Below are 27214 nucleotides of genomic sequence, written 5' to 3' on the forward strand. Positions count from 1 at the left end.
ATCTTTAACTTGACCAAGAATCTTTAACTTGACTTGGAATCTTTAACTTGAACCGGAATCTTTAACTTGACTTGGAATATTTAACTTGACCAAGAATCTTTAACTTGACTTAGAATCTTTAACTTGACCAAGAATCTTTAACTTGACCTGGAATCTTTAAATCTTTAACTTGACCTGGAATATTTAACTTGACCAAGAATCTTTATCTTGACCTGGAATCTTTAACTTGACTTGGAATCTTTAACTTGACCCGGAATCTTTAACTTAACTTGGAATATTTAACTTGACTTGGAATCTTTAACTTGATTTGGAATCTTTAACTTGACCAGGAATCTTTAACTTGACCCGGAATCTTTAACTTGACTTGGAAAATTTAACTTGACTTGGAATCTTTAACTTGACCCGGAATCTTTAACTTGACCTGGAATCTTTAACTTGACCAAGAATCTTTAACTTGACCTGGAATATTTAACTTGAACAAGAATCTTTAACTTGACCTGGAATTTTTAACTTGACCAAGAATCTTTCACTTGACCCGGAATCTTTAACTTGACTTGGAATATTTAACTTGACCAAGAATCTTTAACTTGACCTGGAATCTTTAACTTGACCAAGAATCTTTAACTTGACCCGGAATCTTTAACTTAACTTGGAATATTTATCTTGACCAAGAATCTTTAACTTGACCTGGAATCTTTAACTTGACTTGAAATCTTTAACTTGACTTGGAATCTTTAACTTGACCTGGAATCTTTAACTTGACTTGGAATCTTTAACTTGACCCGGAATCTTTAACTTGACTTGGAATCTTTAACTTGACTAAGAATCTTTAACTTGATTTGGAATCTTTAACTTGACCAAGAATCTTTAACTTGACCAAAAATCTTTAACTTGACCAAAAATCTTTAACTTGACTTGGAATCTTTAACTTGACCAAAAATCTTTACCTTCACCAAGAATGTTTAACTTCACCAAGAATCTTTAACTTCACCAAGGATCTTTACCGCTGTCCTCCAAGTTTCTGCTCCATACAGAGGGACCGATATTATGTTGGTGTTAAAAAGCCTAATGTTGGTTTGGAGAGTTCGGTCCCTGGAGCTCCAGATCTTCTTTAGCTGAAAGAAAGCAGCCCTTGCTTTGCCAGTTGTTGCCTTGACATCAATGTCTGTACAGCCCTGCTTGTCTGTGACACTGTCCATGTAGGTGAAGGCCTCAACCCTCTTCCAGCCCATCACCTACAAGAATGACTGCAGTTGTACTGGCCATGTTAGCCTTCAGGATCTTGGTTTTCAACCTGTGGATGTTGAGGCCAAGTGGTGCTGACGCGGCTGCCACATTGTAGGTCTTCTCTTGCATCTGCAGATGGTTAGGGGAGAGTAGGACCAGGTCGCCTGCAAAGTCTAAGCCATCAATCTGCATCCAATGTGTCTACTGTATCCCATTTCTTCTCCTTGCTGTGGATGTCTTCATTATCTAGTCTATGGACGGCAGGAAGAGAAAAGGCGAGAGAAAACAACCCTGGTAGACTTTGGTCCTCACTTGGAAGGCTTCCATGCGTTGTCCTCCATGGACTATCTTGCGGTCATTCCCTCGTAAGAGTTCCTGATGATTCTTACAAGTTTATTTGGCACACCTTAGTGGTGGAACAGTTTGCAAAGAGTCTCTGTCCCCCTGTTGAATTTCTTCTCATAGTCGATGAAGTTGACATACAGAGGGAGTTCCATTCCATCGACTGCTCAATGATGATGCATAATGTTGCAGTCTGGTCTATGCAGGATCTATCTTTGTGGACACCAACCTGATGATCTCACAACTGAGCATCGACTTGGTCCTTCATTCTGTTCAGGATGACTCTGTGGAACACTTTGCCGGGGATTGATAGAAGAGTTAGCTCTCTGTAGTCTGCGCAGTTCCTCAGGTCATCTTTCTTGGGGATCTTGATTAAATATGCCTTCTTCCAGTCTGACGGCACCTTTTCTTCTTCCCAGATGCTTCCAAACATGCTGTAGAGCATGCCTAGTGATATTTCAAATCCTGCCTCCAGTGCCTCTGCAGGTATGTTGTCAGGTCCTGCTGCCGTCCCATTTCACAGGTGTTTGATGGCTTGCCATATTTCGTCCATGCTTTGTCTGCTACAGTCGATTGGCAAGTCCTCGTCAGCTGGCTGTATGATCTGGTGGAGACTGCGGCACAGGCTGGTTCAGCAGTTCTTCAAAGTGCTCCACCCATCTTTGTCGTTGGCCTTCGTTACCCATGCTTGTCTCTCCAGCTTTGTCTTTAACATGTCTTTCTGGCTTGCTGGATCTGCCGGAGAGTTTCCTTGTTATGTCGTAGAGTTCGCATGTCTGCACTTAAGTTTCTCTTTATTTCCTTGTTGACTTTGGTGTATTCACCTTGTGCTGTCACTTTTACGGCTCTTGTTAGATGGTGTTACCTACAGCTTTCTTTTCCTTTCTCGCTTGGATTCTGCGGAGAGTCTCTGTGGAGATCACTTCTTTATGCTTGTGTTTCTTGGGACCCAGTACTTCCTGGCAGGTTGATGTTGCTGCTTCTATGATCTTCTCCCACTGGCTTTCTAAAGGGTCTTTTCCATCCTTTGGTTCTTGCAGGACTTGAAACTTGTTACTGAGGGTGATTGCGTATTCACTCTGTTTTTGTGCATCTTTGAGGAGGGTGGTGTTATATCACTGGTGTCAGTTTGTCGGTTACATCCATGCTTTCTTCATGTTTAGCTGTAGCCTGCCCACACTAATGTGATGGTCTGGCACCATGTCCACTCCTCTCATTACTCCCACATGCAACAGGGACCCCTAGAACTTCTTGGCATTGCAGACACAGTCAATCTGATTCGCTGTTGAATGGTCTGGTGACACCCTCATTGCGTTGTGTATTCATTTTAAGTTGGAATACACTACCGCTCTCACCAGACTGTTCTGGGCACATAGACCTGGGAGCCTATCACCATTCTCATTCATGTCAACAAGGCCATGGTTGCCCATGACTTCATCGTGCCCAGTGTTGTTCCTTCCAATGTTGGCATTGAGGTGCCCCATCAGTATGCTGGTGTCTCTCTCAAGGCAAGCAAATGAAAGTGCACCTATACCTCGGTTTTTCAGCTTGCCCTATTTTAATGCCTTCTGAAAAACTGAGGTATAGGTGTACTTTCATTTTCTTGGTGTCTCTCTCAAGGCTTTTCTCCAGGATGAAGTGGAGTCTGTTTTAAAACTTTTCTTTTCCTTCTTCTGGGTTGTCATTTGTAGGTGCAAAGCACTGGAAAACATTCATGTCAATCCTCTTTTTCTTTATGTGATGATTCTGGGACTGTGAGCTTCCCATCCAATCAGAGCTCTTTTGGCAGCTGGTGTTAACATCCAGTGGTACTCCCTGAGTATGGTGGGCGTTCACCTCCTTTTGTCCAGAATATAGCAGCATTCCTATAGACTTCTCCGTCTGAAATGTGTCCATCTGATCTTGCTGATGTCAACTAGAGCAAGGTTGTGTTTTTTAATCTAGGCTGCCACTTGGGATGTTTCACCTACAAAGTCCGGACCGTCATCAACACCTATCTGAGGAAAATCCTCCAAATGAGTTGGCCAAATACCATCAGCAACAATGACCTATTGCAGCAGACATTCCAACTCCCTGCTCATGAAGAAATCATAGACACGATAGGTTACACCCTCGGCAAGCCTGCATCTAACACCACCAGACAAGTCCTCACCTGGAACCCTCAAAGGAAAAGGAAAAGAGGAAGGCCAAGAAACACCTGGCGTCAAGGCCTCAAGGCTGACTGAAAGGAGATGGGTTACATCAGGAGTCAGACTGAAAGAAAAGCACAGGACAGAGAGGGCTGGAGAGACCTGGTTGACGGCCTATACCCCAGGAGGGGTAGAAGCATAAGTAAGTAGGGTTCTTTAACTTGATCTAGGATCTTTAAATTTATCAAGGATCTTTAACTAGCCCTAAGATATTTAACTTGAATGAGGATCTTTGGGCCCGATTCACAGAATGAACTTAAGACTCATTCCTAAACGTACTACTATTTTGGTATTCACAGAATGAACTTACTACTTTTGGTATTCACAGAATGCACTTACTACTTTTGGTATTCACAGAATGCACTTACTACTTTTGGCATTCACAGAATGCACTTACTACTTTTGGCATTCACAGAATGCACTTACTACTTTTGGTATTCACAGAATGCACTTACTACTTTTGGCATTCACAGAATGAACTTACTACTTTTGGCATTCACAGAATGCACTTACTACTTTTGGTATTCACAGAATGCACTTACTACTTTTGGCATTCACAGAATGAACTTACTACTTTTGGCATTCACAGAATGCACTTACTACTTTTGGTATTCACAGAATGCACTTACTATTTTTGGCATTCACAGAATGCACTTACTACTTTTGGTATTCACAGAATGCACTTACTACTTTTGGCATTCACAGAATGCACTTACTACTTTTGGTATTCACAGAATGCACTTACTACTTTTGGAATTCACAGAATGCACTTACTACTTTTGGTATTCACAGAATGCACTTACTACTTTTGGCATTCACAGAATGAACTTACTACTTTTGGCATTCACAGAATGCACTTATTACTTTTGGTATTCACAGAATGCACTTACTACTTTTGGCATTCACAGAATGAACTTACTACTTTTGGCATTCACAGAATGCACTTACTACTTTTGGTATTCACAGAATGCACTTACTACTTTTGGTATTCACAGAATGCACTTACTACTTTTGGCATTCACAGAATGAACTTACTACTTTTGGCTATCACAGAATGCACTTACTACTTTTGGTATTCACAGAATGCACTTACTACTTTTGGTATTCACAGAATGCACTTACTACTTTTGGTATTCACAGAAGTTAGGATTAATAATGTGAATTTTGATTTAAAACTCTGTAATATAAATGTCATATTAAGCCTGGAGTGTACAACAAGCCCACTGTTCTTGTATGTTTCACACATTTCTTGTTCACCAGACTAGTTAGCTAAACTGTACCATGTGTGTATGGTAGGCCCATTACCACTCTCAAGTTTACCAAATGACAGCTACATTTCCTGTGATCACTTGGAATTATCTGTATATGTAAATCTTTCAGAGTTATTGGGCAGCCCAAAGCCATGGTTAGAGTTAATGGTGTTGCCTTCATTTCAATGGTCTACAACAAAGGACATGGCCGTCCCTTCTCCCCGTTATTGATCATTCGTACCCAGTAACCCCACTTTCCAACATTCAACAGGATCAAGCTTGGAATCAAGGGGCAGATGTATCATTGCCGTCATTTGCGATTCCCAAATAGCGATTTTTTAGAAATCGCTATTTGGGGATTGCAAATTGGGATGTATGTAGAAATTCGCAATTTTTTAGCGATTTCTTAAAATTCCTTAAATGCGATTAGCAAATTGCTAATCACAATTAAGGAATAATTTCCCATTCACTTCTAAGGGCCAGGAGGCCCATAGGAATGAATGGGAAGTTATTCTCAATTTGCGATTCGCAATTTGCTAATCGCAAATTGAGAATAATTTCAAGGGTGTCCAAAGGACACCCTGTTGCACACCTGAAATATGCATGGGTGTACATGTGGCGCACATACATGCCCTAAGGGCATGTATGTGCGTCACATGGCACTTTGAAAAATGCAAAAATGTGCATTTTTCAAGGAATTCGCAACTTACCACCAACTAGAAGTTGGTGGTAATTTGCGATTCCTTAAGGGCATTTTGCTAATTTTTTTTGCTACATACATTGCATTTAAGGATTCCTTAAATGCAATTGCAAAATAAGGAATCGCAAATTTTGCGATTCCTTATTTTGCACCAGATTTTGCTTCATACATTCCATTTAGCAAATTTGCATTCGCAAAGGCCGAAATTCTGAGAATTTCGGCCTTTGCGAATGCGAATTTGCTTGATACATATGGCCCCAAGTCTTTTAAAGAAACTGTCTACACAGACAATGTCATTAACGTATTTTAAATGTTGAAAGGTCTCCCCGGGTTCCGTTGCTGTGATTCATGAGTAGTCGGACCTATCCGGGCACGTTCTAAACACCCACCAACCAGATTAAACCATGGAATACGTACCATACAAGAGACGTCAGACATGATATAGGACTGTCTGGGAAAGCAAATGTAATACAATACCTAAGCAGGCTCATTTTGATAACCTTGAGGATGCTAGGCATGAAAAAGTCACACTTCAAAGGTACATATAGCAGTTGATCAAGGGTCCCCCAAAGTTCCTCTCTTGGAGGGTCAGGATTCAAGCTGTAAAGATGATGCTCTCACCCACTGCTCCCTCTCCCTCCATCTATCAGACAAATTCTTCAAAAGTCTAGACCAGCTACCCCAAAATTAATTCGGTGTTATTATGCCCTTACAATAGCAGGTGTTTAGACAGAATATCGGAAACAGAAATATTGGGGGGCAAAATATTGAGTCAAGAACATTGAGGACAAAATTATTGTTAAGATAAGTTCCTACGGGTAAGCAAAGTTTTACTCCACATATGTACTTCGTTGATAACATATCTGTTCCCAAAATCCTGGTGATCGTAATAAAGTTTTTGATGATGATGACGGTACCTTGGTGATATGTATACATCTTCAAAGTGCATAGATGTGGAGTTAAAAATAGTAAATCTACACTCAGCTATCTACACTAACCTTCTCAATATTTTGGTCTTTCATACTTTTGACATGATATTTTGTCAACACAATATTTTTGTTTCTGATATTATATTCTGTTATTGATCCACAATAGCAATTACCAGCTTCCTCTGAAAAGCAATCTTGGAGGTTTGAACTTTCCACACTTGAAATACCTACTGCATTCTTGGGAGAGAAGCAACACAAGGGTTTATCCACTGAACCTCTACACCACACTCTATAGTGGTCACCTTACTGGGTGAGACCCTACAATACCAGTCATGGTCTGCCACACTGCCATTGGCACGCTTCCCTAGGGTGGGACCCCTCAGTACCAGTCATGGCACACTGCCATTGGCACGCTTCCCTTGGGTGAGACCCCTCAGTACCAGTCACGGCCTGGCACACTGACATTGGCACGCTTCCCTTGGGTGAGACACCCCAGTCATGGACGTCCCTCGGCTTCCACAGTTTCCGCGTCACTCCGTGCCACTGCTCTTCGATGCCGCTGCCGGTTGGTACTCACCACACAAGATGCCCTCCTCCCGGATCATCCGCCGTGCCATGAGGAAGGAGTCTTTGTCGCTGACCTTGTACCACTGATCCACCACCTGAGGAGGAAAAGGAATAAACTCAGACTTGGGTGTGCACATTACACACAACAGAGGAGGTTATTCATTCAAATAAAGCATGGTGCAGGGGGCTAGATATCAATAGTGCAACAGGTGCAGTGTCACCAGGGCCCAGCATGTGAGGGGTCTAGGGTACCCCAATTATGGAAACTTGTATTACCCAACAGGAGGAAAGAAGCCCAAAGTCCTTTTGTGCATATGGGTCACTGCCACACTTGCTACATCAGTGGCCGAGTACAGATGCAAGGAAGGGAAGGGTGTTTATGGATGAGCCAAGAGCAGGCGAGGTCAAGTGACCGAAAGCCCCGGGAGCAGGAGAGGTCTAGTGACTGAGACCCGAAGGCAGGCGATGTATAGCAGACGGTGTGTGCTTCCACAAAAAAAGGTCTTGCCCACCACACAGCTGTACTCATTTTTTTTAATCCAGCTGCCTGAGCTTGAACTTTCAGGGGCACGAACATGACACTGTAATGCAATTAAAGTGCTTTAGATAAGGAAAAAGTGTATGGCGTTCCTCTCTGGCATCAGCAAAGCTGGGAGGAGGGTGTCTATAACCTACTTGGATTTTAAGATCTGATCTCTCAGTGGATACATAAGCCAGACCTATTGGCATTGCCAATGCTTGTTGATTTTACTGAGACAGTCTATGCAGGCCTAGAAGTGGGAGGGTCAGGGGGAGGGCTTCTTTCATGTCAAATTTACCAGGTGCAGGTGTGACCAGTTACTCCAGCCCAGGATTTTTCTTTGAAATCTGTGAATTGAAAAAATCTGGACTCGACCATCTAGTCAAACATGGACCTGGGAAACTTGGTCAGCCAAGCCCTGGGTGCAAGGGGAGCTACAATGGGGAGGGTGGCAATGAGAAAGGCCAAGGTGGGGGGGGCGGCAAGTGGAAGGAATACCAGGAGGTGAGCCACAAGATGGAGGGTTGCCTGGGGAGGACGGGGAGGGGTCATCATCTAGAAAAAAGTTTAGAGCCACTTTGAATTTAGAAGCTATTCCTTTTTTTTTCTACTTAAGAGAAGAGAACATTTTAAATCACTGGTTTAAATAACCAACTTAGGTGCCCACATCTGGGGTGTGCGTGTGAGGCTGTGTTGACAGGTGGCGATTGACCCTGGGCACTTTAAATGACTTACGGATAGGGCTGTGTAGACAGGAGGCCACTGGTCCAGGGCGCTGTCAGTCACTCATGGACCAGGGCTGTGTTGACGAGAGGCCGTTGGCCCAGGGTACAGTAAATGACTCACAGATCGGGCCTGTGTTGACAGGAGGCCATTGGCCCAGGGTGCTGTCGGTCACTCACAGCTCAGGGCTGTGTTGAGAGGAGGCCATTGGCCCAGGGCGCTGTCAGTGACTTGTAGATCGGGCTGTGTTGACAGGAGGCCATTGGCCCAGGGCATTATCATTCACTCGTAGACCAGGGCTGTGTTGACAAGAGGCTACTGGCTCAGGGCGCTGTCAATCACTCATGGATCTGGGCTGTATTAACAGGAGGCCATTGGCCAAGGGCGCTGTCAATCACGCATGGATCTGGGTTGTGTTGACAGGGAGGCCTCTAGCCCAGGGCGCTGTCAGTCACTCATGAATCAGGCTGTGTTGGCAGGGGGCCAGTGGCCCAGGGCGCTATCAGTAACTCATGGATCGGAGCTATGTTGATAGGAGGCCACTGGCCCAGGGCGCTGTCAGTCACTCATGGATCAGGGCTGTGTTGGCAAGAGGCCATTGGCTCAGGGCGCTGTCAATCACTCACAAATCGGGGCTGTGTTGGCAGGAGGCCATTGGCCCAGGGTGCTGTCAGTCACTCACGGATCGGGCTGGGTTGACAGGGAGCCATTGGCCCAGGGGGCTGTCAATCACTCGCAGACCAGGGCTGTGTTGACAGGAGGCCATTGGCCCAGGGAGCTGTCAGTCACTCATGGACTGGGGCTGTGTTGACGGGGCATTGGCCCAGGGCGCTGTCAGTCCCTCACGGATGGGGGCTGGGGTTGGCAGGAGGCCATTGGCACAGGGCACTGTCAGTCACTCACAGACCGGGGCTGTGTTGGCAGGAGGCCACTGGCCCAGGGCGCTGTCAGTTACTCAGGGATCGGGCTGTGTTGACCGGGCATTGGCCCAGGGCGCGGACAGTCACTCATGGACCAGGGCTGTGTTGACAGGAGGTTATTGGATCATGGTGCTGTCAGTCACTCGTAGGCCAGGGCTGTGTTGGCAGGCGACAATTGGCCAAGGGCATTCTCTGTCACTCACGGATCGGTCCAGCACAGTTGGGATGTAGTCGTGGCCAATGCCTTCAATGATGAACTTCTGCAGCCCATTCTTGTTCAGCTCCGGGGGTAGTGCCACGATGGACCCCTCTGGATCCACTCCGATGATCTAGAGAGAGGGGAGAGCAGGCGGAGGTGAAAGTCAAGCCAGCCAATGGGTGATTGACATACAAGCAGACAACAGGCAGAGAGACAACAGAGGGATACAGAACAGACAGGTCACTGGGGCAGCAGAAAAACAAGCAAGACAGACCAACACCACAACATTCCCTAAAATCATTCTCAAGTTTACAACAAATATTTAGCCTTCCTTCATGCATGACAATTTAATAGATACTCTCACATTTCACCAGCTCTTGCTTTAAGCGTGACAAACATTCATGATATGAATCCCCAATTGCTAACTATGGGACCGATTCACAAAAGTAATTTGAGACAAAATCCAAACTTTTTGACTTTCGGTATTCACAAAAGGTATTTAGGTGTAGTAAAGTTACGATGTGGTCTTAAATTTGTCTTAAGTTTTGGTCTTAAGACGAAATCCTAACTTAAGTTAAACTTGAATTAGGATTTTGTCTTAAGACCAAAACCTAAGACAAAATCCTGACTTAAGTTAAACTTAAATAAGGATTTTGTCTTAAGACCAAAACCTAAAACAAAATCCTAACTTAAGTTTAACTTAAGTTAGGATTTTGTCTTAAGACCAAAACTTAAGACAAAATCCTAACTTAAGTTTAACTTAAGTTAGGATTTTGTCTTAAGTTTTGGTTTTAAGACAAAATCCTAACTTAAGTTTAACTTAAGTTTAACTTAAGTTAGGATTTTGTCTTAAGACCAAAACCTAAGACAAAATCCTAACTTAAGTTAGGATTTTGTCTTAAGAGCAAAACTTAAGACAAAATCCTAACTTAAGTTTAACTTAAGTTAGGATTTTGTCTTAAGTTTTGGTCTTAAGACAAAATCCCAACTTAAGTTTCACTTAAGTTAAACTTAAGTTAGAATTTTGTATTAAGGCCAAAACTTAAGGCAAAATCCTAATTTTAATACTCCTAAATGCCTTAAATCGTAAAGCTAGGATTTTGTCTCAGATTACTTTTGTGAATCGAACCCTATATTCCCACATGGAAAAACTCCAAAGGTAGGGACTCTGCTCTTGATATGATTATAAAAGAGTTACATTTATCCTCTGATGCCTCTAACAACCAATTATGGTAGTCTTCAAGTTTAAATATCGAGTTTACAGACAAAGGTTGGAATATTATATTGGAAAACTAAAATAGAGGGCTTAGAGATTCCCGTCTTAAATCAAATGATTGAAACATTTTACATCGTTGGCTTTGGTCTTTGGATAAATTATACTCAGCCAAACTCGGTCCTGACTCCCTCTGCTGGAGATGTCAAGCACCAGATTATGATTGAATTCAAATATTGGGGAATTGCCCAAATATCCGTACATTTTGTTTTATGATTGAAGATTACTTGAAGGAACACTCATCCGTTAATCTCTCTTAAACGTTTATCACTTTTACTTGATATTTCAGACCCCCCCACCCTCTTTCCACTCCTGCATTTACAGGGCTCTCTACTGCTCTCAGTTTAGCTACAATTAATTTATTTATTTTCTAGAGGAACATTGTTATTCAAAAGATTAATTCTTGGCTTGAAGATATGCTTGAAGTGGCTACATTTACAAAAAATATTTATAAATTAAACAACAACTTACATCATTTCAATTATATTTGGGGTCCTTTTTGGGGTCTTAACAAATGTGTCTCTTAGTATATATCTATTATTCGAACATTGGAATGTTGGGGGCGTGGCTAGGCACCCAATGGATATGGTGGCGTTCGTGTGAGGCTCCCCGGACCAGAGCGGCGAATCGCGCCCGAAGACTGTTCTGCGCAAAGCTGCTCGGTGGTTTCCCTTGTTTAGGAGCTGCTCACATGAAGCGAAATGGCACGTAGTCCCAAACAACGTTTTGACGCCCAATTGCGGCTGCGATATCGCAGTTGCCTTTTTTTGGATTGTTGGAAAGGCGATCCCAGGGGAGACAGAAGATGTCTGACTGCCCGCCCCGAGACCCACCTCCCTTTATGGAATAGGCCGAGCGCCGTAGGGAGGCCTCCTTGGCGAGGCTCCTCACCTACAATCGTAACAGCTGAGCAATCACACTACCACAGACGGACACCACACGAAGGAATATTCTCAAGAATCTTTATATAAGAAAGAACAGCAAGTTCTCGTAAGGTTATCACACTGGGATCGAGGGATCCGTAAAGTCTTGGCTTCGGGAAAGGGGGTAGCGGGACAGTCTCGGCACCAACTGGTGCGTGGATAGTTCAAGGGGTCAGGCCGCGACAGCGTCAGCAGGGCCTTGATATAGTTCAGCGTTGCTCAGGCCGCGACAGCGTCAGCAGGGCCTTGAAGGTGGTTCCGCTCGGTCAGGCCGCGACAGCGTCAGCAGGGCCTCGAAGGTGGTTTCAGCTCGGTCAGGCCGCGACAGCGTCAGCAGGGCCTCGAAGGTGGTTTCAGCTCAGTCAGGCCGCGACAGCGTCAGCAGGGCCTCGGAGGTGGTTTCAGCTCGGTCAGGCCACGACAGCGTCAGCAGGGCCTCGGAGGTGGTTTCAGCTCGGTCAGGCCGCAACAGCGTCAGCAGGGCCTCGAAGGTTCCAGGTTCCAGAGTTCTTATCAGGATCAGCCGCGACCAGGTCAGCAGGGCTTCGACTCCAAGATACAACTGAAGTCCCAAATCAGGGCTGGCCCAGATATAGGACTGGAGTCCTTTGATGTCCGGACCCTTGCGCCTGGGGGTCAGAGGGGCCGGGATGAAGGTGTCCAGACACCCAGCAGGGGGGTGGAGCCAGCGCCCAGGGAGGCTGGGGGGCGATCGATACCAGGCGTCCGGGGACGGCTGGAGGCCCATCGAAACTCCCCTCCCCCGGGATCCGCCAAGTGGCCACTCGACCACCTGGGAGGATCTTGGTGCCTCGATGTCGGGGCTTCGCTGGGGCCGGGGCCAGGGATGGCTGCGGCCACGTGCTCGGGACGTGAGGGGCCCAAGATGGAGTCGGGCCGGAATGAGTGGCTTGGCATGGTCGCCAGACCGGCAGTGTTGACGAGCAGGGTCCGCCGGGGTCCCAGGGGGGGAGAGCCGTGGGTTGCCAGGGGGACTGCTCTCGTCGATGGTTCGTGTTCAGGGGGGTCGACAGCGGGTCGACGGAGGCCCGATGTCGTCCCGGGCCCGCCATGCGGGAGGGGTAGGACCACGCCACAAGGCCGGGTCCAACATGGATATTTTGCAACGAGCAGCGCATGATATTTCACCACAATTAACCTCTACAGCAGCGGCTCGTAGCAGCAATACAACTCTGTTTCACCTCTCTATGTTAAGCATTGTGAGGAGTTGTGGTTGCGGCCACCATTTTAAGGAGCTCCCTTCATGTTCCTTATGATGCAACTCTGTAGTTTACGCGAAAGACAGTTACTTCTTTAATACCTTCTTATGAACAGGGCTAGACAAGCACTATTTCATTCAGCTCTTTGCATTGAATATGAAACATATACTAACATCTTGAGCACGATGTTTGAAAACAGCTGCACTGCTGTGGTGACAGACGCCTTAGTATATACAATTTCCAACTGGCTCATGAAATACATCAGGTTACAACTCTCATTGGAATTATCTAACTTTATCCTAGTCCTCTTTTTGACTGAACTTGCTTTCCCATTAATCAAGCTTACCCTCCACATCTTTTGAATTAAATTAAAAAGGTCTCACTGCGTCCATTTATTCAATTGATGGGTAGAACAAAAGGAACTCTTTCTACTGCAGCTAAGTTAAATCGAACTTTTCTCAGAATTTTCCAAACTGGAAGACTCAGGTTATTTTACAACAAACAACATCAATACAACAATGGAATCCACTCAACCATTACCAGGAAAATCTAATGTGAAACGATTGAAGAAGGATCCCTCTTCACCACCTAAGGCAACTTCTCCAGTCTCATTGAAATTATTTCTTCAGGCAATAAGAGCCCTTAGACCCTTTGTTGAGGAAACCAACTCTAAATTACAAATCCTTTCTGACAGCTGGTCACAACTTGATACAAGACTTACAGCAGTTGAGCCAAACATGGCCTCCTTCAACGATACCACCAAAAGCATTATTTCCCTTCATTCTCAAGTATCTACACTACAAAAACAGATTAAGGACCTCGAAAATTGTAACAGAAGAAACAACGTAAGTATTTATAGTCTGGTGGAAGGGGCCGAAGGTACTGACTCTCTCACATTTTTCAAATCTTTCCTTCCTAAAATTCTTCATATGTCAGAGGATACTGGGATAGAGCTGACCGCCTGGTGATTTTTATTCCAACACGCAAAGCCACATGTTAGGAGCCTCGTAATCTCACTCCCGACGCATGTTTGCTTCAATTGGGTGTTTTTAATTTATATTGTGTAGTGATTTAAAACTGTATATTTTTGTGTTTGGCACTTACTTATTGACTCCCCCGGTCCACCGCTGCCCGCAGTTTGAGTGGAGGGAAGCCAATACAGGCAAGTTGACTCACTTCCGGTCCCCTCAGCGCGAAGGTTAGCAGGCTAGTCCGCCGCCAAACCTCTACATAAATACCATGCCACCAGTCACGCGCAGCGGACGTGTGCAGCGGGCGAACCAAAGGCGCTCCAAAGGCAAGCCCATCTGCGCCCGTCCGCGCCCGCTCCGGGCCTAGGGCCTCCGCCCCTGCCGGTTCTATGCAAGATTATCAACCTTACAAGCTCACCTACAAACCTGAGCATTTAAAAGCCTTCAATACGTCTTCTCATAAATGCAATCCCATTGACTTAGGTCAATTGAATTATTCCCCTTTTACATGCCCTACTTGCCCTCTTCTTTTAATGAAAAACCCTCACCTACAATGCCCCTCTAAAGACAAACACAATAAAGGACCTAAAATTGTTCGGGCAGCACTTATTAATGTAAGATCACTACCGAAACATAAATACGAGATTACCAACATCATAGAAAACTGGAACTTAGATATCCTTTTTCTCACGGAAACATGGGGAGACCCTTCTTGTGGTCCCGATTTTACTACAGCTTCTCCCGAAGGTTATACGAATACTAGATATGATAGGATCTTAAAAAAAGGAGGAGGCATAGCCATAATACATCGCAACAATTATACACTTCGAATAGAGCCCATACCTACTACTACATGTGAAGCAATCAACTTCATCTTCTTCACCCCCTATTCCAGTTCATTCAGAGGCATTCTTTTATACCGCCCCCCAGGTCCACGTATAGCGTTCTTTTCATCTTTGAGCCATCTTTTAGAACCCATGGCAGGGGAAAATAACTTCACCGGCTTGGGAGATTTTAACTTCCACTTGGAAGCCATTGATAACTCAGATACTACTGTCCTTGTGACAGAAATGGAAGCAGTAGGCCTAACACAATTAGTCCACTCTGCTACTCATTCCGCAGGTCATACGCTGGATGGAATCTTTTCAAACCTTAACTCTCTTTCCATAGAGAAAACCCTTCCACTAACTTGGACTGACCACTCTGTAATACTCTTTAACATCGCTACCCCCACTTCTCTTCCTACTATATCCTCCAATCCCAATATATTTAAAGCTTGGAAGAGTATTGATCTGGCTGAATTTAACCATAAATTACTTACTACGCAGAAAGTTAACACCTCAGACCCAGAAATAGCAGCCATTACATACACCAATTGGCTTCGGAATATATTGGACACTATAGTCCCTACTAAAAAAAGATCCACCAACAGAATACCTAATTCTGCTCCCTGGTTTAATGAGAGCCTTAGGCTCGAAAAACAAAGCTGCAGACGGCAAGAACGTAAATGGCGCCAAAACTACGACCCAGATGAAAAATCCTGCTACAAACAAAAATTAACCAAATATAAACAAATGATCATTTATGAAAAAAGCAAATTTTATAACAATCAAATCAACTCAGCACAGGATTCAGTCAAACAACTATACCAGGTTGTCACACACTTATCGGGACACGATAAACCCATCACGAGAGATGCCACCCAATCAATGTGTGACTCCCTAGCAACTTACTTTCAAGAAAAAGTCTGCGATATCTACTCCAAATTCAATAAATATATCACCCCCTCCACTAACAGGATTCTATCATCATCCGGTAATATAACATCTCCTGATTCCTTAAGCCCCATAGTAGTTTACAAAAATAAACCGACTTTTCAGACTTTTGACCAGGTATCCCCGGAACTAGTTTCCAAACTTCTTATAACTATCAACTCATCCACTAATGATCCCTGCCCTCCCTCAATACTCAAAATATCTCCCGAAATCATTAGTCACACACTCACAGACATTTTTAATGCCATGTTCACTTCAGGTGTTTTTCCCTCGATCTGGAAAAAAACGGTAATTGAACCACTCATCAAAAAAACTATGCTTTACCCCGCAAACATCACCAGCTACAGACCTATAGCATGTCTACCTTTTCCAGCAAAAATCGTGGAAAAAATTATGAACGCCCAGATCTCTGAATTCATTGATCGTAACAACTGCTTGGACGACTCACAATTTGGATTCAGGCAGGGACATGGCACATAAACCGCCTTGATTAAAGCATCCGACGAAATCAGGATGATCCTGGACGGTGGAGGTGCTGCGATGCTTATACTGCTTGACCTCTCCGCGGCCTTTGACACGGTCGATCATACCACCTTGATCGACCGTGTCATGGAAACAGGAATATCTAATAGTGCCATCTCCCTTCTTTCCTCCTTCCTTGCCAACCGGGAACAGTCTGTGGCTCTGGGTAGTATTTCATCCTCTCCATTTGCTCTTCCCTGTGGCGTCCCCCGGGGATCCTCCATAAGTCCGACACTCTTTAATATCTACGTGGCGGACTTGGCGAGGATCATTAAAGCTCATCGTCTAGCAGTAACATCATACGCTGACGATACACAGCTTGTCCTGGCGATTAACAACAATGGACTGAAAGTAGCCGCCAACTTCCTACAGGGAATGCTTGCAATCAGCAAATGGATGAATGAGAATTGCCTTAAGCTAAACTCGGATAAAACCGAGGTAATGGTTTTCGGTAATCTCACCCCCACATGGTCCCCCATCTGATGGCCACAAGATCTTGGACCTCCTCCCACCCCTGTTACCAATGTTAGAAATCTAGGAGTGATTTTTGACAATAAATTGTCATTTGTACAGCACGCAAACACAGTGGTTTCTTCCTCTTTTTTTTACAATAAGAATGATCAGGAAATTCCTGCCATACCTTCCCACAAGTACTATAAAAACCTTAGTTAGCACCCTGGTCATGTCCCGCATTGACTTCTGTAACGCACTCCTGGTCAATGCGCAAGAAAAGGTACTAAATAAACTTCAGCTGGTAAAGAACGTAGCTGCCAGACTAATTACAGGAATACCCAAGTTCAAACCAATTTCTAAAACCATTCGACAACTTCATTGGTTACCGGTGAGACACAGAATTAAATTTAAAGCCTTATGCATAGCTTTCAAAACCATTCATGCAACAGGACCTGCCTTCCTGAAGCAATTCCTATGCCCCTATAGACCGTCACGTACACTACGAACCTCCATGGCCAATCTCCTTGAGATTACAAAAACTAAGAAATCTACCTGTGGCGACAGATCTTTCTCAATTACCACCGCCAAACTTTGGAATCCATTGCCGAACCAAATAAAAAGCACCACAACTTTAATACCCTTCCGCAAACAAGTAAAAACTTGGCTTTTTAATCAATGATCATCTATCCAGTTATCGCTCTATCCTAGTGCCGAGGCACCTCAGGGTATTTGTGCCCTCAACAAATCTCATAAATAAATAAATACTGTGCTGAACATACAATGAGCCCATAGATTGGGGCGGGCTCCCACTAATTCTTAATCTGCACAGCGCCCACGAGGAGTCATACTTTACTTCCTAGAGTACACAGATTTATTGAAAGTTCTAGCAGCTGCTAAAGCCATGCGTCGGATCTCTTGGTCTGGTGCTACATTGTTCTTTGCTCAAGATGACTCTAAAGCCACAACTGCCAGACGTAAAGCCTTCTTACACATGAGACCAGTTCTTCGTTCCATGGGGGCTAGATATGGCCTCTTTCATCCATGTCTTTTCAAGGTTACCTACAACAACAGGACAATGACATATGCGGACCCAATTCATTTGCAAGGTTTCATCAACTTGCACAAGACGGATCGTATGGAATCATCAGGATCCTCCTCTTCACGTGTTCCATGACTTCTGAGATGATATCGCTCTTTGGACTATAGGATACAGAATGTTCTTTTCTATTTCTTTTTCATGTTGACAGTTTATCATTAGTAGATCTATAGTTCATTGCTGTCTATGTTAATCTTAGTTTATGGTATTAGATTAACCGTTCTTATGTTAATCGCTTAAGATATAAACAAAAATGTATTATGTTTTTCTTCGTTTCCACAGTTACATTTACGTCTATGGCGTGATCTTCCCCTGGTCTGGTTCAGTCATCCTTTTTTTTTTTTCACAGGGCATAGCAGCATTATTAGTTATATATCTTCAGGAATACACATGAGTTAAAAATCTGGCGAAATCAATATCTATCATAAATTTAGGTCCATTTCTGACAATACCATAATCATGAATCAATTAGCTCGTCAACAGATGTTTCCCCTGTATTCATCCCATTTAGACCACACAGCTACTCACTTCCTCTGGCACCCCCTAGCCACATACACAGTCTTTTCCTGAACCATGCTCCAATCCATATCTTTCTGCCAAGCCCCCAGTGTTGGTGGTGTGGTCGCCCCCCACAACCTCGTGATGTTTCTCTTCGCCATTGCCAGACCCAGTGTGGCCCATAGTTGGACTTTCGCTGAGAGGTCGGAGGGTTCCCATATGTTAAGGAGGCACCTCTTCGCCTCAGGTCACAATTCTACCCCCCACACGTCCCTCATACAGTTAAGTACCCGTGTCCAATAGGCATGTACCTCCTGGCATTCCCACAATATGTGCAGAAAGGTTCCCACCTCCCCACACCCCCTACGACAGAGTCATTCATCGCTGCGCCCCATCAGGACCAGCCTGGTACCAGAGATGTACACTCTGTGCAGGATCTTCAATTAAATCAGTCGCAATATAGCTGATATTGCTATTCGCGTGGGGGACGCTAGCGCCTCGTGCCAATCTTCATCGTCAATCTCGAGTCCGTCCGCCTCGGTTCAGTCATCCTTGAACGTTCGTCTGTTCCATGTGGCTCCGCCTACCCCTACTTTCACATTCCCTTTTTGTAGGAATGTTTTTTGTATTGTCTTTTGCTTTTTGGTTTGTCTTACAATTGATGGTTTTCTGTTTCTTTGGTGTCTTCAATATCTTCAATTCCTCTTGAATTTTCATGTTTCTTTTTTACATTTATTGTTGCTTACTCAATTTCTACTATCTTTCCATTCCTCCATTCTTTGCCTTCCTTATCTGTTCTCTTCTACATTGCTCAGTTCAGTTTATATTTCTGGTTCTAATCATCTGATTTTTCTCTCTCACTATGCTTAAACACGCTTTTTTCTCTCTTCCTTCCTCCTTTGCTTTATCTTATCTTTAAAGAATTGGACTTTTGCTTCATATTCCTATTTCCTTCTATTTCTAATACCTTATGTCTTTACAATTTATCTCCTGGAAAGTTAGGGAATTAAATTCTCTGATCAAAAGACAAAGGCCTAGATGTATCAAGATTCCATTTTGCGAATCTTAAATAGCGATTTTTAGCGAATCGCTATTTAGAATTCGCAAAATGGAATGTATGTAAAAAATCGCTTTTTTTTAGCGATTCCTTATTATTCTTTATTTGCGAATTCGCACATAAGGAATAATTTCCCATGCATTCCTATGGGCCAGGAGGCCCATAGGAATGATTGTGAAGTAATTCTCAAATTGCGAATTCGCAATTTGCTAATCGCAATTTGAGAATTATTTCAAGGGTGCAGGGGTGTCTCATGGACACCCTGCTGCACCCCTGAAATTTACATGTGTGTGCATATGGAGCACATACATGCCCTATGGGCATGTATGTGTGACACATGCCACCCTCAAAATGGCCAAATTTTGGGTTTTGAAAGGATTTCGCAAATTAACACGAACCTCAAATTGGTGTTAATTTGCGATTCCTTAACCTGAATTCGCAATTTAAAAAAGCTTCATACATGGCATTTAAGGTATCGCAAAATTGCGATTCCTTTAATGCTTAAGCAAAATAAGGAATCGCAAATGTTTGCGATTCCTTATTTTGCTAATTTCACATACATCCCAAAAGATGCAAAATGTCCGTTTGCGATTCGTTAAGGCCGAAATTCGCAGAATTTCGGCCCTAACGAATCGCAAAAGGCTTGATACATCTAGGCCAAAGAGTCTTAACTCCTCTAGCTAAGTTAAATGCTTATATAGTATCCTTGCAAGAAACACATCTCACAGAAGCCGAATCCTTAAAATTAAAAAGAGGCTGGGTGGGGGAAATTTCCTTTTCTCAAGGAGACGACAAACGTAATGGAGGTATGATACTTTGCCGCAAAACGCTTCCAGTTAAACTCATTTCGTAAGAATCGGATAATGTTGGCCGATGGTTGAATGTTAAATTATTGTTAAAAGATGTTTCAGTCTCTCTCCTGAATGTATATGCTCCTACTGGTGGTGATGCATCATTCTGGCATGCAATGGCGAAGCAGATCACTGACTCTATTGATGACAATTTTATGTTAGCTGCTGATTGCAATCAGATCTTTGATCCATTTATAGACAGAGACTCCAAAATCACTTTTATTCCTAATATGCCCCATAAATCTTTTGTTAGTGCTATTACACAACATAACCTACTTGATGCCTGGCGATTATGTAACCCGACCATTAGAGAATACACTATTTATTCTCCAGCCCATCGTACCCAATCAAGAATAGACTATATCTTTGCATCCCACAATATCTCTCAAACTCTCATGAGCGCAGAAATTGGGCCTATTCTATTATCAGACCACGCCCCTGTCTCAACTCGCCTCGATTTACTGCCCAAAGTTAATGCTTCTAAAAGATGGCGTTTTAATAATTCTCTTCTTTTGGATCCAAAGTTCTCTGCTTCTTTCACCGTCTTCTTCAGTGAGATTTTTTAGATAAACCATAACGCATCCATGTCATTCACAACTACATCGGATCCTTGTAAAGCGTCAGCAAGAGATTTTCATTTGCCTTCATTGCTAACAAATGAAAAATTGCACGCAAAAATGCTAGTAATCTCCTTCAAGGCATCAAGAGATTGGAACACTCATATTACACTTCCCATTCGAAGGAATGTTTAACTGCTCTTATTGATGCCGAGATGAAATTCAACGAACAGTCCACAGATAATGCTTCCTTATATTTGTTGAAAGCTAGCACAAAGTTCTACGGTGGTAAAAACAAGGCAGGGAAGATTCTAGCTAAATATTTGAAAATGAGACAGAATAAGTTAAAATTCGAATCTCTTTTTGATGAGCATGGTACGCTAAAATTTAAGGATGTAGAAATTTTGAATGAATATTCTTTTTTTTATAAAACACTATATGCATCCGAAACACACTCCACAGAACACTCATTATCACACTTTATTTTCCACAATTCAGAAATCCCAACACACACCTCCTGATTTATCTTCTCTATAATTAGGTTTATCGCAGCAAGAACTTTTGAAGGCTCTCCAGTGTCTTAAAAAAGACAAAGCACCTGTTCCAGACAGTTTTACATTTGAATTTTATCTTCACTTTTCTAAACTCCTACTGCCCAAACTGCAATCCCTGATAGATTCCTTTTCTTCTCCCAAGGGCTCCATTGGATCTTTTTCAGAAGTTCATATATGTCTCATTGCCAAGGATGGCAAAGAGTCCAGATATTGTAAAAAGTATAGACCTATATCTTTAGTGAACATCGATTATAATATTTCTTCCAAAGCACTTGCCCTTCACTTAGACTCTTACTTACCGAACTTGTTAGATAAAGAACAATCTAGGTTCGTAAAGGGGAGATTTAGAACAGATGATACACGACTCTTTTTCAATATTCTATCAAAATCTTCACATTTAAAACAATCCCTTGCAGCAATAGCATTAGACGTGGAAAAAGCGTTTGATAGAGTCGAATGGAATTATTAATTCTATACTCTTCAATGGTTTCGTTTCGGCCCTAAATTTATATCGTCAATATCTCTCCTTTATTCTAACCCACGCTCTGCAATTTGCACTAATGGCCTGATTTCCGCTTTCTTTGATTTAGGTAGAGGAGTACGACAAGGCTGTCCTCTCTCTCCTTTTCTTTTTAATTTGGCTTTGGAACCATTCCTCTCTAAATTAGGTCAAAACCCAAATCTATATAGGTTTCCAAACATCACACTCTCACATTAAGCTTGCAGCTTATGCTGACAACATTTTACTTTTTATATCAAAACCAGATAACTCAATCCCGGCTTTATTAGCTGAAGTGAGGTCATTCTCCCTCGTCTCTGGCTACAAATAAAAAAATAATGATAAGTGTGAGATACTACCCTTAACTAAGTACACTTTTAAGTCGGACTTTAACACTTCCAACTTCAAATGGAACCCTAACTCTATTGAATATTTAGGATTACACTTCACCTCTTCAATTACGGACACAGTATCACTTTGTATGAATAAATGCATTCAGAAAATTTCAGAATTGACCACTAAATGGCATCCTCTCAACCTATCCTGGTGGGGACCTTTGGACACTATAAAGATGATGATATCTCTCATAGTCTTATATACTATTTCCAACATTCCAGTTCTTATTTCTGCCCAATTTGTTTGAGAGGATTAACTCCATTCTCTCTTCCTGTTTGTGGAATAACAAAACACCCTGAATGTCTCTATTGAAGTTGACTCACCCTAAAGCAGAAGGGGGGGGGGGTTCATTTTCCAGATTTACTAGCATACCAGAAAGCATTCCTTGTACGTCAAGCCTCTTTTTGGCTGCTTGACTCCACAGAAGACTGCCCTCCCTGGACCTCAATAGAGCGTCAATTTTTATCGCCTTTCTGCTTTCATGAATATCTCTCCTTCTCACACAAACCACAGTCCCTATCTACTCCCATAATCAAACTAACCATAGTCATAGTCGTAGTCAAAATCTTTATTCGGTTATTCATACAAAACAACCATAAAAGCACAATTTAAAAAAACACAAATAAAATCAGATATCTAAAAGCCACATATCCAGAGTTTACAATCACCGTTAATCAGATACAACATTAACAACAGTTCTAAGCAATTAACCCTCCATGCTATTTCTAAATTTTATGGCCAATTTTAAGAAGCCAATCAAACTAACCTCTAAACTTCTGGAGTCCACTTCTCTTCCTTACCACAAAAATATAGAATCCGTTTGTAACTCAACAATTTGGCACAACAAAAACTTGCTCATTCGAAATAATCCTTTCTACTGGAAGACCTGTAGGCAAAAGGGATTACTTTGGATACATCAGTTATTTTCAGGGTCAGACTTTTTGCCCTTCTCTTCACTCAAGCACTCATTTAATTTACCTGCCTCCTCTTGTCATAAAAATATCTTACTTAAACAAGCCGCGATGGAGGCATATACTCAACTTATAAACACACCTGATACCTCTACAACACCGGTTACATATCCACAACTTCATACTTTGTTAATTACCAAACCTAAAGCATCTACCATATACAATTACTTACAAAGCAAGCACATTGTTAGACAGAAATCCCAAAATTGAGGAGATATGGGAGACGGATCAAAAAAACTTCTAGGCCACTATCACTCTGGCAGAACATATGGATGAAAATACGCAAATCCTCCAGGGCAGCAAATACAACGCAGACAGTGTTATTTGTATATAATAGGTTTTTACTTACACCAAATGCTTTGAGTAAAATGATTTCGACTATATCAGACACTTGTTGGACATGCTCGTCCTCAAATGCAGATTTATTTCATATGTTATTTTCTTGTCCCTGTGTATATACTTTCTGGAAGCAAGTTTGGGATCAAATCAATTTAATCTTTGGTACTAAATTTTCCTTTGCCTTTACACATATATTCTTAGGAAGTCTTTCATCTATTTGGGAAAATTGTACGCTTAATATCAAAATTATTGATTTGTTGCTAGCAATTGCTTTTCAGCAGATTACCACAAACTGGAAGGACTTTACTAAAATCTCTTATAAGGTCTGGTGGTATGCTGTTTGTCATAATGACAGGTTGGACACTTCCTTTGTTTATCCCTTACAATTGGCAATGAAACGGTTAAGCCTATGGTCACCCGTTATGACTTACATAGACGCAAGAGCTAAACGAAGCTCCAAGTTGCAACCATCTCAACAAGAAGTTCCTAGACCACCTTAATTCCCCAAGGCCTCTGCACTGGCTCACATCTCACACCTCACAAGAGACATCTCAATGCCTCAGCACTATCTGTGCATCTCACACCTGACATGAAACACACCATGGCCTCGGCACTGGCTGCACATCTCACGCCTGACAAGAGACATCTCAATGCCTCAGCACTATCTGTGCATCTCACACCTGACATGAAACACACCATGGCCTCGGCACTGGCTGCACATCTCACGCCTGACAAGAGACATCTCAATGCCTCAGCACTATCTGTGCATCTCACACCTGACATGAAACACACCATGGCCTCGGCACTGGCTGCACATCTCACGCCTGACAAGAGACATCTCAATGCCTCAGCACTATCTGTGCATCTCACACCTGACATGAAACACACCATGGCCTCGGCACTGGCTGCACATCTCACGCCTGACATGAAACACACCATGGCCTCGGCACTGGGTGCACATCTCACGCCTGACATGAGACACCCCAAGGGCTCTGCACTGGCTGCACATCTCACGCCTGACAAGAGACATCTCAATGCCTCAGCACTATCTGTGCATCTCACACCTGACATGAAACACACCATGGCCTCGGCACTGGCTGCACATCTCACGCCTGACATGAGACACCCCAAGGGCTCTGCACTGGGTGCACATCTCACTCTTTAGACAGTTCTCAGTGTGGTAATGTCTTCTGAAGGATCCCAGCGCCTGCAACCCTCGCACCCTGCGTGGCACCGGGCACTCACCCTACAGGTGCAGCCCCCGCACCGTGCCAGGCACCACCCACTCACCCTACAGGTGCAGCCCCCGCACCGCCCACTCACCCTACAGCCTGGGCACTTCTCCTTCAGCTTCCGCCCGTTGCCCGTGATGGTGCCGCCTGTGCCAGAACCAGCCACGAACATGTCCAGCTCTCCTGTGAGCAGAAAAGAGAATACAAATTAGTATTTCAAATCCAGTACTGATCACGATGATGAAAAGGCCTCTAATGAACTAAAAAGTAAAAGGAATAAATGAAAAATGGATTTTGACAGCATTACACGGTAATGAAGAACAATGACAAAATAAATTTCAAGATAAAATAAAAGAATTGAATATGGACAGTTCAACAATAGGGATGTGCACGTGGAACATAAATGTGTTATGTAAAAAGATAAATAAAGCCCAATAAATACATTATCAAATTCCTTTCAAATTATATTATTACAGGAAACGTGGGCAATGGACCCTTTTATGTTACATGGATACAAAGGATATTTTGAGCCTGCAATTAAACATCATAAATTTAGTAGTCCCTGTGGGGGGCTAGCAATATTCTTATCTATTGACCTGAAAGTTGAAAATGAGCAGTTAGCTATGAATAATTCTAACTTCCAAATGGTAAAGTTGCGATATACATCAAGCAAACGAGAAAAATCAAAAGTTCTAATGCTGATTAATATCTATATTCCACCAAAACAGAGTTCAAGGAAGGATACGTGTGCTGCTCTTACTAGTTTCTTATTGGAGCAAATGATGGACGAAACTTTTGCAGATTTCATACTAACGGGTGATTTTAACTTAAATTTACTAATACCTTTCTTACGAGAAAATTTTATACTGTCTCAAAACCATCAATGGACAATTCCTGAGCAGATGTTGGATCCCTTTATAAATACCAAACAAAGTTCAATGGGAAGAAACTTTGTGATGGATATGGAAGCATTGGGGCTAAGAATACTAATGGAAGATTTGCGTTGGATACACCACCGGCATGGACATTTCAGTCACATAACTCCAAGTCACAAATTGACTACACAATGGTATCACTAAATATTTTTAACAACTTAATTGCCTACTATTTAAGGTAGGTGCCTGATAGTAACCATATTCAACAAATAATTAATTTTAAATTGTCATGTTTGAAACATCCAATGTATTTGACAACGCAAGTTCAGACGGGTACCATTAATTATAGATAACGTATATGGAAAACACATAGGGGCCGATTAGGATGGAGGATTTTCCGCCTCCTCCGGGTCGGCGGAAGCCACCTCCGGCCCGGAGGAGGCGGAAAATCCTCTGCGGAGTCACCAAAGACCGACCGCCGCATTACGATGGCTGGTGGGTCTTGGTTTCTGTCCGCTGCTTTTCCGCCGCGGTCGGATTACAACCGCGGCGGAAAAGCTCTCATTTGGCTGGCAGTGTCTATCAGACACCGCCAGCCAAATTAGGATGCATTTGTAAACATGCTTTTCCGCGGCGTTTTTTCCGCCGTGGAAAAGCATGTGTACTTTTGAATTTGGTGGCCCGTTGCGGGCCCCCAGGGTGTAGGCGGGTGGGGGGTGCACATGGGGGGTACCTATGGTACCCCCCAGTATTTACATGCACAAAGCGGCAGGCACCGCGCGGTGCCTGCCGCTTTGTGCATGTAAATGTTAAACATGCACTTTTAACATTGCGGCGGGTGCAGCTTGAAGCAGCACCCGCCGCAATGTTAAATATCCAGGATGTGACCGCCAGGGTGGCGGTCACATCCTAATTTGCACGGAGGGACCGCCGCAGCCCATGCGGACGGTCCCTCCACCTCCGGGATGGCGGACGGACGCAAGTCCGTCCGCCATCCTAATCGGCCCCTTAATATGGACGACATAAAGGAAAAGGCGCAAGAACTGGTTAAAGAATGTTTTAAAGATAAAATCATGAGGTCCGCAATTGAGCAATGAAAAAACGTCATACAGAAAATAGTTAAACCGTATAATTCCACTTCTAGCGCAGAGAAAACAAGCACTGGCGTTGCCAATAGGTCTCGCAGTAGGAAAGTTGGAGCTATTGGTTTTGTAAATGACATTTTATATTTATGTTTTGTGATTTACAATGCCAATACTTTTAACTTTAGCAAATGTGACACTTATAGCATTTGTAATGCCACATGTTTTGTATTTACGTGACTTACTAGTGTTAAGTAATAAGGTTGTGTTGCAGAGGCCAGAGTGAGTAAGTCTTCTGTCACTTTAAAATTAAGAAATAGAACGCAAGTTATGTAGCAAGTCTGTGGCCTCACTTGAGTTTCGAGAAAAAAAAAGGAGAGCGTAGAGCGCGCATGAGAGGGAGGGAGTGTGGGGAGTACAAGAACGTGCAGCTGGATGTGAGAGAGGCAGTCGTCTGCATTTTCGCACCACATTTACGTTTCACAGCGGATGTCCGACAACAGA

General features: G+C 43.2%; 1 protein-coding gene across 1 annotated transcript in view; it reads right to left on the reverse strand.

Moving 5' to 3' along the window:
- Positions 1 to 27214, reverse strand: part of LOC144772230 (cystathionine beta-synthase-like) — a 175312-nt gene that overhangs the window by 27971 nt on the left and 120127 nt on the right. Inside the window, exons 8-10 of the mRNA XM_078656382.1 lie at positions 24845 to 24936; positions 9571 to 9696; positions 7215 to 7299 (exon numbers count right to left, since the gene is read on the reverse strand). Coding sequence (XP_078512508.1) covers positions 7215 to 7299; positions 9571 to 9696; positions 24845 to 24936 — 303 coding nt within the window. The remainder of the gene's footprint in view (positions 1 to 7214; positions 7300 to 9570; positions 9697 to 24844; positions 24937 to 27214) is intronic.

Source organism: Lissotriton helveticus, chromosome 8, assembly GCF_964261635.1.
Source record: "Lissotriton helveticus chromosome 8, aLisHel1.1, whole genome shotgun sequence".
Lineage (NCBI taxonomy): Eukaryota > Metazoa > Chordata > Amphibia > Caudata > Salamandridae > Lissotriton > Lissotriton helveticus.